The following is a 15980-nucleotide window of genomic DNA, read 5'->3' on the forward strand; positions in this document are numbered from 1 at the left end:
CTGAATTTTTATCTTGATACTCACTGGGCTAATAATTCCTCACTAAAGTAACTGCACCTTATTGCAATGGTATGTACTGGGAGACACACCATTATAACCTACCTAATTGCCTTTTTCTTAATCTTTTTTGATTTATGAATCCTTTTAAGAATGTGGCTAAAAGCTGTGGACTCAATTCCTAGAAAAGAAAATGCTTGTATGCACTTATGCATTCCTGAGAGATCAAGATGAGGATAGAAAAATACTCATACTAGTATTTTATGGCATGGAGGTCACTATGTCCACAGCAAGAATTTAATGTGTGGTGACTGTAATCAAGAATGGAGTATGCTGGGGAGTGAGTGAGAGGAGAGAAAGAAACTGTAGGCAATGGTTTTGATAATTTCACTGTCATGTTCATGGAAAGAGGATGGTAGATGGAGAGATATGAGAAGGGTGAAGGAGGGCTTGTTTTTTTTTAATAGGAGCCTAAATGCTGATGGAAAGGGCCAAGTTGAGAGGAAGAGGTTGAGTATATACAAGAGAAAATCAATGTGGCATAATTTATGGTTCCTGTGAAGGCAGGAGGAAGTGGAATCCAAGTACAATAGACTTTTGTGGGTAACCACCATATATAACATTGTTTCTATGAGGGGAAAATGCAGTTTAGATTTCAAATAACTGATCCTTTTGGTCACTACCATTTCATTGTTTTGAGACTTTAAGGGTTGTTGGTTTGCCAATCACTTCCCAAAATGAAAGAGGAGCTGGAATGATATAGTGGGCTGCAAGAGCCCTGATCTTTGCACAGACACAAATGTTAGATGACCTTGAGTCAATTGTTCATGCTTCACCTGTAAAGTTAAAGATTTAGGCCTAGAAGTATTTGAGGTTGTGTTTAGGGGCGTGATGTTTTTGTTGTTATTACAACTTGGGGTCACACTGGTATTTGGTGCCCAGGACCAGTGATGCTGACATGTCCTGTAATACAGAGGACAGGTTGTCAAAACAAAGAATTGTCCTGCTCAAAGCCTGTAGTGTTACTGATGAGAAACCCCACTCCATGGCAGGTAACCTCTTAGGACCTTTCCAGCAATATGGTCACAATTACCTAGGAGTTACAGTGAGTCAAATGCCCCCTTAAAGCCTTTGAAAATCTTTCAAATCTCATGAACAACTCTGGTTTTTCTCACAGTAAGGTCTTTGGCTACTTACTAACTATTTAGCAAGCTGTCTAGACTGTGTGGGACAGCTACTGTATGCCAACCAAAATTGAGAAATACAAGTTTGACTTACCTCCATTCTTTTCCTTGTATTTCAGGTACTATTGGGATTTTCTACCCCAAGGTGAGTACTCTTTGACCATTTTTGGTTTTATATTGAAAATGTGTAGATGTGTAGATGTTTTGTTTACTTCTATCTCTTCTAAATAAGCTTCTTCACAGAGTGGCATTAGCCATTTCCAAGAAAGTTAGTGGAGTGTTTAATTAACCTTCACCCTGCTGGGGCCTCCTGCCCTGCTTTTTAGCAATAAGAGAGGCTCTGATGCTTCTGCCTTCAGAGTGGATTGGTGTTTTATTATTTTATAGAACCAAAGCTATATTATGCTTTTATTCATTGAGCTTTGTTAGAAGCCAACAGGCTTCACTAACATTCAAATAAAATGGTGTCCGAGTCCATAATAAAAACGCTTGAAGCTTGGGAGGGTTCCAACTCAGCTAATCCTTCATTTGCTCCAGAAATAAATTCCAGTATGTTACCCTCCTCGATCACAGTGCTCTTCCACACAGCCTGCCTGTCTGGCAGCAGAGAAATGTCAGAAATGGAGTAGTGTTGAAATTCCCACTAGAACAGTGTTATCACATTTTAATATGAGCCTCGCTGCAGCCTCAGTGCTTCTAATTGCTTTCAAACCATTGTTTTTCTGCTTTTGCTTGATGAACCTAGCATCTGGCATGACTCTAAAAAGTACAACAGACAGCTGTGTGCAAAATTAAAAAAAAAAGAACAGTATTAGAACACATTTTTAAAGGTTCAAAATTAAAATATTTTTTCTGATTTTAGTTTGAGGGGTTATCTTGAAAATACATGCATTTTTTTCTCTTTTTTACTCTGGTTGAGAATGTCAGAAGTATCATTCTGAAAATTATCTTATCTCATTATAAATGGGCGCTTTTTATTTTCTCAGAGAATCACAGGTTTAGATCAAGCTTGCAAATAGTTTTATGAACTATTTTGCTCTATAACTTTTTAAAACTAGTTGTAGATTTTTCCAATATTGTTTATTCTCAATATTGTCAATGTATCCAGTCTCAGTGAGCAGTAATACTTTAAATTAATATTGTGAGTAATAATACTAGTTTTATTAAAATTAAAATTTTCTAGCTCATGCTTTGTTTAATTAAAACAAAGTCTATTCAAGGTTTTTAAAAAAAACTTTGAGGGATAAGAAACATACTTTTAATGTTTTTTTGTCTCATGTAAGTTAAAATTGTCTCATTTAAGTTAAATAATGTGATGTGGTGTTACGGTTGATCTCACTGTCCTAAGGCAATTATGGCTGAAAACATGGATTAAAGATAGAGAATTATATATAATAATATAGTAGTTTGTTTTGCAAAGTGCAAAATATTCAGGGAATGGCTTTACAGTTTAGGGTTTAACAGATGTTAACCAAAATCCACAGGGGGCATAACATGAATGAGAACTGGTAGAAATGAATGGAAATGTGAGGGTAGAATTAATTACCTAAAGGAAAAATAAAGAATTAGTGTCAAAGATGTGGTACAGTAATGTGTTGAGAAGAGAAAACAATTTTGGAGCTTAATACAAGAGATTATATGGGGCTAAAAAGACAAAAGGCACATCCTACCAGATTCTTGTAATAGTAGCATTGCAGTCATCCAGCACAGAGGAACTTCTACACAGCTCTTCTCTCTTTGAAAAGAGGCAGAGGTAGAGCAGCCAAGGGGACAATTGAAGAGTTTTATTTAGAACAAAAAAATGTATTTGCTTTTCCATAATGATTGAATGTATGTAATAAACTCCTTGGTCAATTGGAAGCCAATGTAGGGAAAGATCAAATAGAAAAACCCATTTTCCATGTATCTTGCCCCCAGCCTTGTCTCTCCCACTAAGACATAATTGGGGGGAAGATGAGGGAGGAGTATTTTTTACCTTGCTCTTTTGATCAAATCTTAGATCATTGCATGCTTCAGAAACTGGTGGGGCGGGTGCAGTAATAGGTCTGTATAAGGTACTATCGGACAATTGAGGATTATGAAAAGAAGAGAAATATGTAAGATAGAGAACAGCTGACAGAAGAATTTTAAAAGCCCTGGAAAACCAGGTAGTACCAGAAAGAAGTGAGAAAGAACAGAAATGATGGACCTGAACTTTTCCAGCATTTTTATCTATGGCAGGATCCTCTGTGCAGGAATATAATGGAATGAATTTTATTAACTCAGTGCATTTGCCTAAATACACACCTGTGTTCTTCAGGTTATGGTAAAGTCTGTAATGAGTTGGTACTAAATGTGCTAAAAAGGTAACCTTTAAAGAGAAATGTACAAAATCTATGAAATGAGTTAATTATTGACAGATATTTCTTTCAACTACAAAGTATAATGTTTATAATTAAAAATTTATTACGACAAAGTAGTCAAAATTTCAACTACAAAGTATGTTTATAATTAAAAATTTATTACTATAAAAACATCTTCATGGATATTAGAAAAATTTCCCACCATTAACCCAGTCTAAAGCAAATGACACAATATTTAAATAAAATTTTAAGAAAAACCATGGGAACTTTTAAAATACATATAAAAATTATTTTTTTTCTGTCTAATAGTCACTCACATTACATTTGCAATAGTGGTAAATATGGGCTTATGAAATTTCTTGGCAGCTTGAAGATTCTGGGTATCAGTATGGGTGATGTGGAGGGTTTCTGAGAAAATTATTTAGTATATTTCAGTATAAAAATTTTCTACTTTGTGAATCTTAAAAATCTTATTTTGAAATGGCAAGTCTATATCCCTTGTCAAAGTAAATTGATGCCTAAAAATACAGCTTGGTGAAAACAAATAGTTCAAAGTGAATAAAGAAAATTTTGTTATAAAGCCAGATTAACTATAGATAAGATTTAAAAGGCATATCAACTAATGTGTGGACCTTATTTACATCTTGAGTCAAACTAACTATAAAAAAAATGACAGCTATGAGGGAATTAGAAATTTCTAATTTTTAATAGAACACTGGATAGTTTGTGTTAAGAATCTACTGTTAATTTTTAGATGTAACAGTGGTATTATGCTCATGTTTTTAAAAAAATGTCCCTATCTTAGAGGTATGTATGTTGTAATATCTAAAGATAAAATGATAGATGTCTGGCATATTATTCAAAATAATATGGGATAGGGAGAAAGAAATGGGGTGGGGGTATAAATGAAACAAGTTGGATCATAAATTTACTCTTATTGAAGTTGGATGATGTGTACATGGAGATTTATTACACTATTGTAAAAGCAAAAGAAATTCAGGTTGAGGTTTATAAAAAATATGACATTCTTTTATTTCTGTTGTGAGAACCTAGTATATTAGTGCATAAAATACTTTATGTATTTGGACACAAAATGCATAGAATAGTGAGCTTTTAAAAAAAATTTTGTTTCAAGTTTAATGTTTTGTGATGGAAGGAGAATGAGTTTTGGAATCAGATCCAAATTTGAATCCTAGCTCCTCTACTTAACAAGCTTTGTTATGGCAAGTGACATAATCTCCTTATCTGCAAAATCTTGCTAATAATATCTACTTCACAGTTATTAGGAATTATAATGACATAATGAACTCATGAGGAGTGCTTATAACTTGCTAGGCACTCATTAAAGTGGTAGCCAAGTATTATTTTTATGTTTCAAAGTAGGGCTATGTAAGTAAATCCATGCATGGAACTTAGATAATATATATTTCACATGTCTTTCCATAAAATACATCCATTCTGGCTGGACCATGGTGTAGAACCATGTAGCTCACCATGTATATATTTGTGAGGTTTGCATTTAAAAGATGTGTGTGCAGAATTTGTATTGGTAGGCAGAGGTTATTTGTATTGTATTCAGAGGTTATATTTTTTAGCTTGTTGCTCTGTAATGTCTAAGTCATGTTGAATCAAAGCATGGATGTCACTTAACTTCTCGTCTCTTACTATCACATACTTGGAGCATGTAGTTATGACAACTACAAGAAGCAAACCATTAAAGCAGCAAAGAAACACCATCTTTGCACTAAAAAAAGGAGAGAAGGGTTTCCCTTTGAAGATGAAGTGTTTTTGAATTAATGGAGTGTACAGTGATTTTACTAAGTTTTATTTATGAAAATACTCTTTGCATTCATGCCAAAAGGTTTTAGCACGGTCAAAAGTAGGAGTTACACAAAGAAACACAGCCCAAATTTATGGCGTGTTTGCAAATGTAAGAAAAAGTCTGAATTTACAATATTTGTAATTTATCGTTAAGTATCTTTATATCACTATTCCTGGAATGCTAATATTTTATAAACATATATGTTGGTTATGAACCTAGAATATCCTGACCTATACTACTTTTTAAAAAGAATAATTCTACAATGTTTTCTGTGTCTTCTGGGGATTTAATAGGGAAAATGTACATGAAACAAATACTCCTTTTTGCTTTAACCCAATCTGTTAGCATCAACAATCTTGACAGCTGTTGTTGTGACTCGACTTCCTTTAGGCCTTTTCCTGCCTTTCCTTATTTACTATACTTTATACAAATTAATCTGTAGAAAGTGTTTATACACACAAATTGTTTTTGAAGTTAATCACTGACTTTGATACCTTTTCAAATATTTTACTTCCTATACATCTACTGGTTGGTTTTTTTTTTTTTAGTGGAATTATGCTTTTTAAAATTAATGCACTGTTTGCAACCACTGTCAAAGACTGTAAGAGTTTTTTAATAAAAAGTCTCACTTTCTTTCTTTTTAATATTAAAATTTTCTAAGATTTTTAATGTCCTTTCTATATGTGGTATTCTGGAGTATATGATATTGAGACCTAAGAAAAAGAACTGACTTTCATATAGGTGATAGAAGAAATAATTAGAAATCAGCTGCTGCTGCTTTTTGTATTCCCTATATAATATTTGTATACAGAATGTTCATTATATAATTGTTTGGAATAGCAAAGACTCCAAACAGTCTATATGTCCAGCAATAGAGGATTTAAATAAATTGTTGTATCCATTTAATGGAATCCTACATAAAGGTTACAATAACCGTGTGTGTGCGTGTATGTGTGTGTATAACATGGAAAGCTCTCCAAGGCATATTGTTAAGTGAAAAGGGAAATTTGAACAGTGTACAGTTAGTTTTTCTATGTGTGTGTGCACCCACTTGCACGTGCATGTACATGTGCTTGCTTATATTTGTGTATAAAATATTTTTGGAAGGATACACATGGATCTATTAACAGTGGTAACCTCTTTGAGAAAGAGATTAGTGTAAGTGGAAGAGAGAATCTTCATGATTCATATTCCTTGGTACTATTTGAATTTTTACCATGTGCATGTATTATTTTTTAACTAAAAATTAGTTATAAGGAAAAATGAGATAAATTTATATATGATGATATGGAGCAGCCTCCAAGATAAATGATTAGAAGGAAAAGCAGGTTATAGAACAGGACAAATGCTACCATTTGTTTAAATTAAAAAAGATACTCATACAAACATATTTATATTTATACTACATTTAGATAGAAAATTCATAGAACACCCAAGAAACCTCACAGTGTTTGCCTCTGGAACCAAGAGAAGGGAGGGAAGATGAGCTTTCATTATGTGCCTTCTTCTAATGTTTGAAAATTTTTGCTTTGGGCATGCTTAACTTTTTCATCTAATAAAGAAGTTTACTATATTGTATTAGCAATACTGTATTGCATGTTTGAAAGTTGCTAAGAGAGTAGATATTAAAAGTTCTCTTCTCATCATAAGAAAAAGATCTGTAACTGTATGAGGTGATAGGTATTAATTAAATTTATTGTCTTAATCATTTCATGACATATACATATATCAAATCTCTATGTTGTATACCTAAAAGGAATACAATATTATATGTCAATACACATATTAGATCACTATGCTTCCTATACCTAAAATTAATACAAAGTTATATGTCAATTATGTCTCAGACTGTTGGGGTGGGGAGGATAGAAGCTTACCAAAAACACGACTTGATTTTTAACACAGTAGTGAGCTCTTTTTCAGTGGAATCATGATTTTGGTAATTTCATATCCACTCAAGTTTTTTACTCCTTTACTTATTTATTTTTACCTGTGAATTTATGGACAAGATCCTGATGATGGTATAAAATACCAACATTCTGTGTTGTTTAGTGTTTGAGAACCAGTAGATAGGTGTGTTGAGTTGACTTACCACTTAAAAGTGAATTTTAAAATAATAAAATAGCATCATAAAATACCCATGTCAACTGCTAAAGAATACCTTTTTTTTTTACCCTACTCAGTGTTTTTTTTTCCATATGTGATAATTAAAAATTCTTAGAACTTGTGATTCTTGTCTTTATGTAGCTGGCAAAGAAAATAAAGTAATTGATAAATTAATGACTGCTTTAAGTTTATTTGGTTAGTCTGAGAACTTCCGCTGAGGAAAAAAATTCTGTTAAACCATTTATTTTCGGTAGTATTATCCTTGGACCAACACAGAAAATCAGTAAAGAGTACAGTTTCTGAACATAGAATTTTGACATAAGAATTAGTGTATCTCAGGAATTCTTTCTCCAGTGAATTTTAATGTTCTGGACACAAAGCATTGAAAGAAATGTGTAGTTTGATTTGAATATGAAATTTTTTGGTTTTCTGCTTAAAACATTTTTGTAAATAGGTGAAGCCCTTGAAACCCAGTGAATTTGTTTGATATTTGGAGGCTTAATAATGTAATAGTTGAGCCCAGTTCTATTATAAAGCATTACTTTTTCACTATGCTTCCCATCAACACATACTTCTCTCAGAAATTTATTTGTTACTGTTTATCAGGATGGCTGAAGTATCATTAATATAGGAAAGGAACTGCTTAGTTATAGACAAGTGGATTTATATCATGTGTAAAATAAAGCTTCCAATTACTGCTGAGTCTTTTGGGGCAAATAGTACAAGAACCAATCTTTGAACCTATCTGTCCTTGTCAGCTGATGTGTAGTTAACACACACCTGGCCAGCCTGAAAAAGTTCTTGATAACAATTCATCTCTAAAAGGTATTTTCCTTAACTTAATAAGTGATACTACTGACCTTCCTTTAGATTTGCATACTTCCAAGTGTCAGTAATACCCCAATAAAAAAGGAAAAATGCATTTTAAAAATAAGGAGATATTCTTCCATGTGAAACTTCTGTTCCAAACAGGGGCCAAACATTGAACAAAGTTGTTGATATGGAGAGATTTTGGTTATTGGTGTTATTGTTATCTACATATTGTTCTTTTACCTGAACCGGGGTCCCTGTTTGGGGTGGGGTGGAGTACAGGGAAGCTCAGTCTTGTCCCTTTTTGCCATTATAGCTTTAGAGGCTTCGGAGGTCTGTATTACTCACAAAGAAAACTTAACCTTTTCTTCAGTGTGTTAAAGGCTGATTCATGTTTTCAGGCCTGAAATCCATTCTTTATTATATGTTGTTTTATTTTTACTCCTTGGACTTCTATAAAGATTTCCTTATATCTACATAGCCTGTAGATCATGGAGTCCCATTCCTTAGCAGAAGATAATGGAATCCAACTGGTCTTTCAACTTCCCTCAAGAAGGAGAAGCTAATTGGGGTATAATAGACTACATTAGGACTAGAAGTAGGTGCTAAGGTCTGCTATAGTTTGTTATTTTGGACAGAAGAAAGGAAAAGATGGGAAAAGAGAGCAAGGGGAACCAATACAAAAGTGCTGTATTCATGTGCAGTTACGTATTTTTCAAGGCATTTTCCTACTTTAAAACTTAAAGCATGATGTATCAGAAAGAAAATAATCTTTAAGCCAGGGCAAAACTGGATTTGGCAGAGGAACATGCTGGCCCATTTTCTGTGAAACAGTGTCAGAATACCTAGGATCTGATAAAATCAAACAAGAGGTACTGGAAAGATTCAATGTATTGATCTGACTAAACCCGAAGTAGCTGTATTACATTTTGTAAGCATGAAATTCATGCCAAAAAGTGTTATTTTTTTAAACACTGCAACAATACTATGATAGTAAGTTTGAACCTGTGAATTGGACCAGCTCCTTCATTGACTACATTTGGCTTTGTCTATTAGTTCCATGCCTAATGTGACTACTAGTATGACTATTACTTATAGTAATTTATACTTTTGATTATAGATTTACTTTACTGAAATAAAAAAAATACTAGTTAATAGCACATGCTATAAATTCAAGTCACTGGCTATCATTCAGTATGCTTTGCCTTTGAGTAGTGATCATAATTTACAAAGCATGCAGATCTGGAGACTTTACAGCTCAGTGGATTAGAACAAGAGCTTTGTAATCACAAGGTGGGGTCAAAGGCTGGCTCTGTCACTTATGAGTCACTTATGTGACTTTGAGCAAGTTATTTAATCTCTGTCTCAACTTCTTTATCTGCAGCTTTGGGATAATAATATATCACAGGGTTATTTTGAGGATTAAATGAGATAATACACAAAAAGTCTTGACGCAGAGCCCATACCTAGAAAGAGTTCAGTAAGCTATTATATTTTTATTATAGCTGACTTTCTCCTATAAATCAAAACATAATAAGTAGCCTCATAATAAGAATGAAACACTGAAAATATAGTGGCCCAAGGGAAACAGAACTATGAACCAGTAAGTCCAGTGATGATTGTTTGGCTGCCATATGATAAATGCATTCACTTTACCATATATTTATCTACATACTATCAAATATGCAGGTTTACATATTTTAAATTGTGTCAAAATCTCATTACTCTTGAAAATATTCTAAATCAGCAGGTTCCATTTTAGTACCAGTTGAACAATAACAGTGGTAGATGGAATGTGTTAGTATAAAACCAGAATGATTGCTGACAGGCTGTAATTTGCTTTATGAAGTGTGTGTTGTCACATATACAATTATCTGGTTTGTATTTGTTGCTGCCAGCCCTCCAGTTTGTTAATGTCCAAGAGTTATGCCTTTATGGGAAACCTAAGAAGGGTTAAAAATCTCAGCATTTTTGGGCAGTTGGGGGGAGGGGAAGCAGCAGGAGGGTTAACATGATGGCTGTCTTTTTTTTCTTTTATAAGAACTAGGATGATGCTACACACTGCAGCCCACCCTACTGGTCAAAATGAAAAACTGCATCATAAAGACCGTTTGGTTTTTTTTTTGGAAGCAGGTGGGGGATAAAGGAGCTTTTCAACTGGCTCCCAGGGGCATTTTCCTGTCCAGCCCCCGACTGACAGATGTAGCTCATTTTGGAAGTACTATTAATCTATGCTGCCCTTTTGGTTGTTGGACTCACAAGTGGGGTAGTGATTGGGCTATAAGCATCTAATAAATTTGGTTCCATTTCTGATCATTTAAACTGGGCTGCTCTATGAAAATGATATCCTTAAAGGTTGTTAAGAAGTCAGTTATTCTTAGCATGATTATGCAATTAGTAAACAGTATCCTAAGCCAAAAAAACCCCTTAGTCTTAAATTTAATTTATTTCTTGTACATTCGAGATCTAGTTGGAGCAACTTTTAAAAAGAATGATAAATGGAAACTTTCTTTACCTGGCCCATCATTTGTTCTATAGATTTACTGACAATCAGTGCTATTACACTCCCTGCCAGGGCCTTGGGGGAAAAAAGGAATATTTATACATTGAGTTATGGCTAGATGGAGAAGGGGGAACAAAAAGAGATGGGCAGGAAGTCAGACTATATAGAACAGAGAAGAATCTGAGACCTTCACTGCACATGGATTAATCACAGGAACTAACCATGCAAATCCAAATGGATATTTAGAAATCGGTGAAGCCTCTAAGATGTTCTGTGAGAAACACCATACATTTTCTGATGCATGAGTTTGTGCAAAATGGTATCTAATTTATAATAAAAGTGTCAACAGAACTTAAGCTCTGGTGTTACAGATGTGCTCTATAATATATGTACATGTGAATAACATTTCACATATATGGGCACATATGTACCCCAGATATTTTAGTGCTATATTCAAAAATATAGGTGAATGGTTATAATAAGAAATAATAAGCTGCAGTGTCACTAATCTTACCTTAGTTCAGTTTTGGGAAGTGCATTACTATTAAATTTATCCATGAAAATCTGGCAGTATTAATGATATTAAGCATGAAAACTAACTGATTTAGATCAGGGACCTTTATTTTTAGCATTTTCTTTAGGATTTATTAGTTTATAGAGGGAGTAGTGTGACTCATGGGTTCTTAAGTATTAAATAAGTCAAAAGTCCTGTGTTCTCTTCCAATGGCAACAATAAAAACAGAAACCAAAAAATTATAGGTAATCTTGCATTAATTTTAATTTCCCTATAGTATTCAAATATATTTGGTGAATAGCAAGCCCTAAATAGTTTTGAACCATGCCATACAGTTGACTGCAGATGTGAAAAAAGTCTTTTTAGTATAGCTTATAATTAATTAGAAGAGAAGTAAAAGTGATGACTTTATACTGACATGAAAAAAATTGAGTCTTATTGAATAAACAAACATATATTTATATGTTTTATCTGTTTGTTGTCTTCATTTAGTTTTTTATGCTTGAACTGCTGTCTTTTTAAATTTCTTTCTCATTTCTTCAGTAAAGTTATCAGTATGGCCTGTTTTTGTTCCTAAATCGTACCTGCAAGTTTGGAATCAGATGGGTTTGCTGTGAGTCAAAATAGTTACAAGGGGAACATCATCACGGTTCATTTTCCCCCCCTGTTTTATTTGGAATTGAATTAGGAAATGAAAGTTTTTAGCAGTTTAATTTACTTCTCCATAAAGTTTATGGAGCAGCAACAGCTGGTTGAAACCATGGCGGAAGAAGCCAACTTCTAGTGGCCAAGCTATTGTTTCAGAATTAAGGGGGAAAACTCATTAACTGTTAATGAAAACACAGGGAATAAAAACAAATAGCACAGAAACCCTAGCAAATAATTACCTTACACCTGACACAAAGCTGCTTTATCTTTCTGCTCCAACCCTCAGAAATTCCCAACTTATCACTCTATGGAGCATGAATGAAATTGAGTTCGACTCTCAGGAAAGAACAATAGAGAAATCATCCCTATATAGGCCCCTCAGCACGATATTCGGTGGAGAACTTGCCCTGGAATATACTAAAGAGTGTATCTAGCGCCCAATTCTTATGACACTTAGGATGGAGAAGCAAATTACCAGCTAATAGCAGATGAACTCTTGATATAGTTCCCCCAGATCTTGTTTAGAAGTAAAAAGAGAAGGGACTACAGGTAGTGGATGTGATTAATGGAGATACTGTGTGTTAGAATATATATCTGTATAGAAATATATTGATTCTGAGAGAGTTGCAATGGGAAAGTGTGTCTCTAGTGGCAAGGGGTCTTGCTTGTGAGAAAGGCACTCTAAGCAGATGGAGTTCTAAGCCCTAATTGTAGAGCTGCTGAGTGGAAATGTCTGTCACTATAGCTTGTGATCATTTATGTCTGATCCCACTGGACTATGGTAGTGACCACTTGGAACTGTGAATGTCAGAGCTGTAGATGAATCCAGAGATCACTTGAGGTTATGTTTTAAGGAAAAATGATGTTCTAAATTTAAACAAATCCAAAATGACCACAGTAATTGCTGGTTCTCCAATAAAACTTTTCACCCATGCATCTTGAGTAGTTGTAATCATTTTAATTACACGGGAGTGTCTATTTATATAGTGTTAGAGGCTTTTTTCTGTGTGTGCCCAAGGGAGTTGGGCCACTTGATACGACACTAAAAATACTTACAGCAACATTTCCATCAGCAGGAACTAATTATGCTTGGATGTAATACATATTTTTAAATGTTTCCCCCACACAGTCATTTTTAGTACTGACCTAGGCTCTGTTTTTGCATTGAGCTGTATACCTTTGTTGTATACTTTATGGAGGAATAGACTTGTATTTGGTGTAGGGATGTCTTTTAAAAGCCCACCTTGTGTAAATATATTCAGAAACCATAGGAATCATACGGAAGTGACTTTTCCATCTGAAATTAGTAAATCAAATGCCAAATCCAGGGAGGTATTTTGAGTGAGACTTTAAAAATGGAAGCTCTTAATGCAATTTGGATTGGATCCTAAAACAGAAAAAGGACATTAGGGGAAAACCTGGTGAAATCCAAATAAAGTCTATAGTTTAGTTAATAGCAATGTGCCAATGTTAATTTCTTGGTTTTCACAGATACGCTCTAGTTATATAAGAAGTTCACATTGGGGGAAAGTGGGTGAAGGGTGTACAAGAACTCTTTCTGCTATCTTTGCAATGCTTATAATAAGTCTAGAATTATTCCAAATAAAACATTCATTTAAAAAACTATAAAACAAAGTCCCTCCTGATTTGTTTATTTTTTTAAAAAAAAGCCTGGAACTGCTGGAATATATACAAGTAGATTTGTCAAATTTGTAAAACAAGCAGAAAAGTTTGAGTCTAGAATGGTAGTTGGTAAATAATGTTCCATATATCCTACAAATGTTAAATTTTTCTTGGAAACCCAAACTACTTCTTCCTCTTTTTCTTCTTTCTTTTTTTTAAATAGATTTTCGTTTGGCTCAAATTTTAAAATTTCTTTAGTCTCACAGTTCTCTTTCAGTGATTTGCAGTGGTATAAAATTTGAGTACTTTAACCCTCAGTCCAGTATTTGAGAATGTTTCTGATTATAATGGATATTTCACAGTGATACTTTAAACATAACTGTAAGCTTTGTATCCTGATCAGTTACCGGATAAAGGAGAGTGTTCTGGCTCTGGCCGGTGACTGTTGTGTGAGATGTTGTTACTGTCTTTTAATTTTACCTTTTTTCTCCACTATAAACTCTACAGTTTGTTTCTAAAGTCCTATATCTGCAGGTGTTCACTCAGTTATGGACTTCTACCTACCACTGAGCATTCACAGAAGAGTCTAGATGATCATCTAATTTATGGAAAGGAAGGCTACAGCCATTCTCTTTTTATCATTTTATATCCTCCCTATCCTTCTAGTTTAATTGTAGGAAATAAACCTTTAAAGTGAGGCAATACAGATTCTATGTAGGTTGTTTGGTTTCACTGCTCCCTAGTTGAAATCCAGGGCCAAAACGCTACAGTGTTTACTGAGATTAGCATTGGTGATTTCCTTTGGAAATTAGTATTTGAGATAATATTAAATTCAGTTGAAAATCCCCTTTTCGTGTTTGTGAAATGAACTGCGCAGCTGTTGGTGTTCTCTTATCAACAGACTGTACCTCTGTTTGGGGGATTTTAAGGAAAGCCATTTGCAGTGCAGAGCCTTTTCTTCCGGTTTCTGAATGAGCTAACATCTTCTGTCTGAACCTTCTAAGTATCATAATAGCATGAGCCACTTCTACAAAATATAATCCAATGTATGTTGAAAACACCCAAAAGGAATTAGCATTGTTTTAATTGCATAATTCAGTATTGTATATACATTACCTTTCATCAAAGCCATTTTACAGAACAAATATTACCTTCTTAGGGCTTTTAGAATTCCTAAGAGGTTGGTTACTTAGGCTGTAAACCTGAATTATAAAGAGAGAACTTTCTTAAGATTGCAAAACAAGTAGTGATTTAAATTGGAATAAAATCCAGCAAAATCTAGGTTCTCTCTATTTTTACTTCTCTTATTTTTCAGAGGAAGGAAAGAATACTGACCTTGCTACATTACATCACGTATAGAATGTTAACCCTTTGTGTACTATTTCATTTGGAAATATAAAAAGAAAGAGCATTCATGGTAAGGGTTGTAATTAATGGAGACATAGTATATATGAATACATATTTACATAGTTATGTTTTCATTTTAAGTGTGATAGAGAAGTTTCTCTGATGGCAAAGTTTTCCCCACTCTAAGTTAACAGTTTCTAAGTTCTAGTTAGTTAGTTGAGTGGAAAATGTTAATGGATAGTGGCATGTCCGTCAGATAAAAGACATGTTTTTTGTGAATACTGGAAGAAATCCACCAAGACCTTCATAAGGATATCCAAAGTCTGACCTTATTTTTGTTCCCTTTTGTCCCTCAGGGGGAGACCAAGCTGAAAATTTTCTTGTACAGGACAGCTCCGACGATAACCACAGTGGAACTCATGGTCCTTCTCTCACATCTGATGCACCTTTTTTGTCAGATTATCAGGATGAGGGTGAGTGTCATTTTTCTGGATTTTGGGTGATCATACTTTTTACTTTTTGGTGTCTTTGCCTTTTGCCATTTTGAATCAAGCAGCCTTCAGCGGGTTCTGTGTATTGGTAATCACTAGTCTGCAAAGAACAGCTGTTTGTTCCATTGCGGTGCTGATCTCCCCAGGTAATTCAGTACTTCTGAAGTTAATGTATTTAGGGAAACACTAATTCTATACTGGAGCAGGAAGACATCATTATTGATCTTTTTATAAGAACTGTAGCTCAAAAGCTAAGAGGGCATTTCAAGATTGCAGGGCCCAGTTTACCATTTTTCAGATTTCTTAGCTTCACTGAGTTACATGAGAATTAGATGTTTCATTTAATGATTATTGGATTGTTGATTGATTGTGGATTACTTGGGAGTCTTGAGCACATCATATTATAATAAAATATCATTTTTACCCCTGCTTCTCACATACTCCTGACCATTACTGGTGGTGTCCAAGTAGAAGGGGAAACCACAAGAACCACAATACAAATCTTCCTGTTTTACTTGACAGTTTGGGAATAGGAGAAAGTAAATAATTCAACTGTTAGAAACCTTATTTTTATATTAAAAACACATTGGTAT

General features: G+C 34.1%; 1 protein-coding gene across 5 annotated transcripts in view; it reads left to right on the forward strand.

Annotated features, from left to right (window-relative positions):
* SKAP1 (src kinase associated phosphoprotein 1) overlaps window positions 1-15980 on the forward strand; it is a 267533-nt gene that overhangs the window by 65597 nt on the left and 185956 nt on the right. For all 5 annotated transcript variants that reach the window (XR_005056207.2, XR_005056206.2, XM_036999074.2 and 2 more), the window contains 2 exons: window positions 1301-1326; window positions 15253-15369. Coding sequence is in view for 3 of the 5 variants with exons in the window: in XM_036999074.2 (XP_036854969.2) it covers window positions 1301-1326; window positions 15253-15369 (143 nt within the window). In the remaining 2 variants the exon portion in view is untranslated. The remainder of the gene's footprint in view (window positions 1-1300; window positions 1327-15252; window positions 15370-15980) is intronic.

Source organism: Manis javanica, chromosome 4, assembly GCF_040802235.1.
Source record: "Manis javanica isolate MJ-LG chromosome 4, MJ_LKY, whole genome shotgun sequence".
NCBI lineage: Eukaryota > Metazoa > Chordata > Mammalia > Pholidota > Manidae > Manis > Manis javanica.